The 4,549-nt window shown below is 48.9% G+C and overlaps 1 protein-coding gene across 1 annotated transcript in view; it reads right to left on the reverse strand.

Annotated features, from left to right (window-relative positions):
- Positions 1–4,549, reverse strand: part of adamtsl3 (ADAMTS-like 3) — a 59,768-nt gene that overhangs the window by 20,008 nt on the left and 35,211 nt on the right. Inside the window, exon 3 of the mRNA XM_019855983.1 lies at positions 1,308–1,435. Coding sequence (XP_019711542.1) covers positions 1,308–1,435 — 128 coding nt within the window. The remainder of the gene's footprint in view (positions 1–1,307; positions 1,436–4,549) is intronic.

Below are 4,549 nucleotides of genomic sequence, written 5' to 3' on the forward strand. Positions count from 1 at the left end.
GTGAAGCGGATGTTCCAACCGGCGATTTATTGAGACACGCCATGTGACAGACACCATCGTCAGTCTCTTGTGGCATAAAAGTGTCCAAAAAAACGTGGAAAAAACTCTCAAACAAATACTCCCTCCGACAAACTCGCCTTCCCCACCGCGTTCCATTCGAGAGGCGTTCAAAGACTGCCTCCGAAAAACGTAAATTAATGATAGCTTCAATGGCAGAAGCGATCGAAGCCGGTCTGCTGCTTTGTTCCACTTACTAACCGAGCAAGTGCTCAAGTTGGCGACGTGTGTCGGCTTTGGGTGGGCGATGTATTCGTGGGAAGCGTAAAGTTGCGCAACGCAATCAAGTCAGGCTGGTACGAGTGCGTGCGCAGACGATGAAGGTGACATTACTAGTGTTGCAACTCCGAAACAAAGAGAACTGCGTTTTGTTTTAACGTACACTTTATTAATTCTTTAAAACTCTCAAACAAATACTCTCTCCTGCAACATACACACAAATATAAGAGCTTACTTTACACTCGCCTTCCCCACCGTGTTCCACTCGAGAGGCGTTCAAAGACCGAGTCCGAAAAACGTAAATTAATGATAGCTTCAATGGCACTAAGAAAATCGAAAATAATGCACCCAAAACATAAAATCCAGCGAGGAAATCACAAAATAAATTCTATTTGGGCGTTTGTGAGCACACAAGAAACTAATAACCCTTTAAACATCAACATAGACAATTCTGAACCAGTTCAGTCTCCTACACTGGAAAAGGTGTGCTTTTCACCTCTATTCTTGTCCTTTTCCTTCTCTTCCACAAATTGTTTGAAAAATAAATCACACCCTCGAATTTGCCCTTGGTCTTGCCATTCCATTTCCAACCCTATTGTCAGGAATGAACTCAAGCCTTCTTCTATGGACATCTGTTAACCGATGGTAACAGCATTGCGGGAACTCCCGTTGCAGACGATGGGAGGGTGACTCACGCTATTAAGGCAATTGTCTGGGTTTATTTGGCGGAACGATTGGGAGCAGCAGAGAGAGGCCGACCAGACTGAATTTGAAAGCCAAAATATGGAAGTCTAATCGAAAGCAGCCCGACTGCAGGCAGGAGGTTCCTCTTTTCAAAAGTCGAAATGAATCTGGATGGCGTTTGAACACACGCTTACAAATTGGCCACAAGACGTTTCCATTTATCCAAAGGTCAACGAGGTATTTCATTTTCTAAATATGGCTCACGTGATCCCGGTTCAGGCTGGAGCTAGACGTTGGCCGTTCGTGCCGACTAAATATAGCACGGTGCAATTGTGCGGAAGACTTACTTGGAACTGAGACATCGTCTCAGGGAATACGACGCTCCTCCTCCGCAGGTACGGGAACATTCGCTCCACGAGCCCCAGGCGTCCCACAGAGTGTCTCGGTCCTCTTCCGAACGGGCCGTCCGTGAGCTCTGCGCATTGAGAGGTGGGATCAGGAGATCAAATAGATGCGGGGTCACGGTTCTGGTTCACAAAGCGTGCTCCACATCAGGCGTGGCGTGCGCTCGCCCTCTCAATGGCATGGTGCTATTTTTGGCAGCACGGCTCGGAATATTACCGCGGCATCCAATGTCAATATTATGAGAAGATGATTTGGTTTTTTTTTTTTGCAACTCAGAGGACAACACGCATCTCAGATGGCAAGTGACGGCCCAAAAAAACGATGATCCTCCCCACGCGTCTATCCATCATAAGGCCCAGTTTTTTCTATTCCTGCACGGGAAGCGTGGCGGTGGGGGCATAGGGGATGGGGCAGGGGGGGGGGGGGGGGGGGGGTGGGCTTCATTTTCGAGTGATTTAACGGCCCAGATTCATCAAGCTGTAAAACAAGGTGTTTATTTTGAAAAAGCTGGCATGGTCATGTGATACGCATCACCTTCGCCTGACAGCGTGCGTGTTGCGTTTCTTTCTTTTGGCCCGACAATGCCGCTGGCAGTCGATCGAATGACGCCGGAGGGTGAGAAGCAAGGCCGGCTAAGCTGGCATGCTTTAAAAAGCCGCTGCTCCCTCTGAAAGACGGGCGAGAGAACCTGTGTTGTCTCTTTTTCGTAGAAAAAAAAAAAATACTCTGCGAAATGGAACTAACGCTGGGACAAATCATCCACCTCCCATGGCAGTCTGAAAAGACTCGCGGTGCAAACACTTTCAATTAAATAATCTGCCATTCAGTGGAGGATTTAAGGCCGTGAAAAGAAAATGGATGCAAAGGAGGTTAAAAAAAATGAAATAAAAAAAGCCCCCTCATATCATTTCACGCAATAACCGAAACACAGACGGCCTTTCTGATGTTTGTGGACCATCAAAGCATATTTGCAGAAATACTTTACACCACCGATCCTGCAATGGTGGGGTAGGGGGTGGGGGGGGGGCATTTGCATCAGAATTATCCCCCCCCTTCCCCTGAAGTTGGACAAAATCAGACCTCAAGACTTCAGCCCAATGATAACCTTAAGAATGAACTCCACCTTTGGTTTTTTTTTTTCAAGAAGCTGCCAGTGTCAGCAAGAGAGGAAAATATGACAACCGTCGCACGGGAAATGGAAGATTTGTGACATTTGCGACGTGCCATTTCTGTTCTGGCTGCTCTGGACAATAAATCGACAACAACAATAACAACGGAAGGAGAATAAAATTCCGACCAGAAAGCGTTTGGTTTTCTTTTTGCAAGTTGACTTCTCTTCCCACTTGGATGACAATTTCAAAGTGTTGCCGTCGCCGCTTTTGGCTTGCCCCCCCGCCCCCCATCACTCACATGATCTCTTTTGCGCCAGATTCCTTTTGCCGAGCCAACCCACCAACTTGCTCATAAACGGACAAATTCAACTTGCTGTGTTTGCTGTGGAGCAAAGAAACTGATGTCCAATTCCAAAGTCCATAAAAGTCCATTTGAGAGATCCTGCTGCATTTGAGCCCATTTTCTTTTGGAGAAATCAGGTATGTAAAAACTCTTTTTATTGAGACAGTGGTCTCAAAAAGGGTGCGTGGACTGATGTCAATGGATTTCAGGATGGCCGTCGCTAACAGACGGCCGACGGAGACGGCAGGCCGAGTGATGGCGCTTCTTTCCGACTTTGTGTACGGGCCAACTCTTGCATCGTTTGGATGTGCGCTAAATCAACGGACTTGGTCGGGCAGCCTCTTGATTCTCCTCCTTTTGAAAGGCAATCAGGGAATTTTCGCAGTCCACTGGCAAGCAAAGAGAGCCGGAGGCCGAACGAGGCTGGTGGAGAGAGGAGAGGACAAGTGGGATGGAAGATGGAAGAGGACGACGACGACGTTTTGGCACCGGGCTCCGCTATTGTTCTCCACGAAAGCGGTAAAATACAAAGCGCCCGCGGGGATTTGGAGGGCAAATAATCAAACGGCTCGCATGTCCGCTTGGCGGCTATCTAATCCGTCTCATCCGTCCCGCTCGCCGTCGGAGCACATTCGGGGGACGGACTGGGCTCGTTTTGCCTTGTCAAATGAGAAAAACAGAAAGGTGGCCTCACTTCTCATGTACTCAATCAAGCGGAAAGGAGGAAATGAGCAAGAGCGCCGATGCTCACTGATGGACAGATTCAACGCTCGTCACCTGTCAGCACGTAAGGACATTTTCCTGGACGGGGGAACGAGAAACCCGACTCATGCACCTTCTCTTGAATACACACACTGGATGGCCTTGTCAGGTTGGCAAGACATTGGATAGCCGCACATCTGCTCAATGCCTTGTCTTCCGCATCACCGCATCCTAACCGACGGGGGTTCAAAGGGGGGAGGAGAGGGTGGCCCATTTGACCTCAGAGGAAGCAAGGGACACTTTTCAGCCACCGCGGGCAATCTGAAAGGACCTCCAGGCGTGACCGCGCGCCGCCCCGGAGTAACGTGCCACACGCGTTAAAACAAGATCACGTGAGATTTTTGGACGCTCGTGCCGATATGGTCAAGAAAAGAGGGAAAAAAAAAATCGGAAAAGAGGCTTGAAAAAAAAGTGAGATGTTACAGTACCAGGATGAGAACAGCCGTCAGCAGCAGTTGGCAAGCTGTTGGGCCCTCCATGACTTCATGAGGCCTGCTGAAGCTGTCTGCGCTCCTCTTTGGGTCAATCTATGCGTCTGGTCCGCCTGTAGCTTTCTCTCTGCGTCTGGGCTGCTTAGTCGCGACTTGGATTCAGGGGAGGGTATGGAAGGAGGGAGGGAAGGAGGAAGGGAGGAGTGTATATTTGTATGTGCAGTGTGAGGACGGAGGTGGGAGCCAATCAATAAATAGGCTTCGTTTAAACAAGGAGTTGGCGGGCAGCCGCAAGTTCGCACGTTTTGCTGTATTCGGAGGTTGAACTGACTGACTTCATTCTTCTGAACGGTCAAGTGTCAGTCTTGTCTTCGGCTTGTGCCCGGCTTCCCCTCTTTGCTTACCTCGGTGTAGTTTGCATTGAGAACGTCTGTCAAAAATACATCGAAAGAAAAAGCAGAGGCCTATTTGAAGCCTCTGACTGTGCATGAACGTCATACACAAAAAAAAAAAAAACATCTGGGGGCGGGGAGGGG

This window comes from Hippocampus comes, unplaced genomic scaffold, assembly GCF_001891065.2.
Source record: "Hippocampus comes isolate QL1 unplaced genomic scaffold, H_comes_QL1_v1.1 scaffold246, whole genome shotgun sequence".
Lineage (NCBI taxonomy): Eukaryota > Metazoa > Chordata > Actinopteri > Syngnathiformes > Syngnathidae > Hippocampus > Hippocampus comes.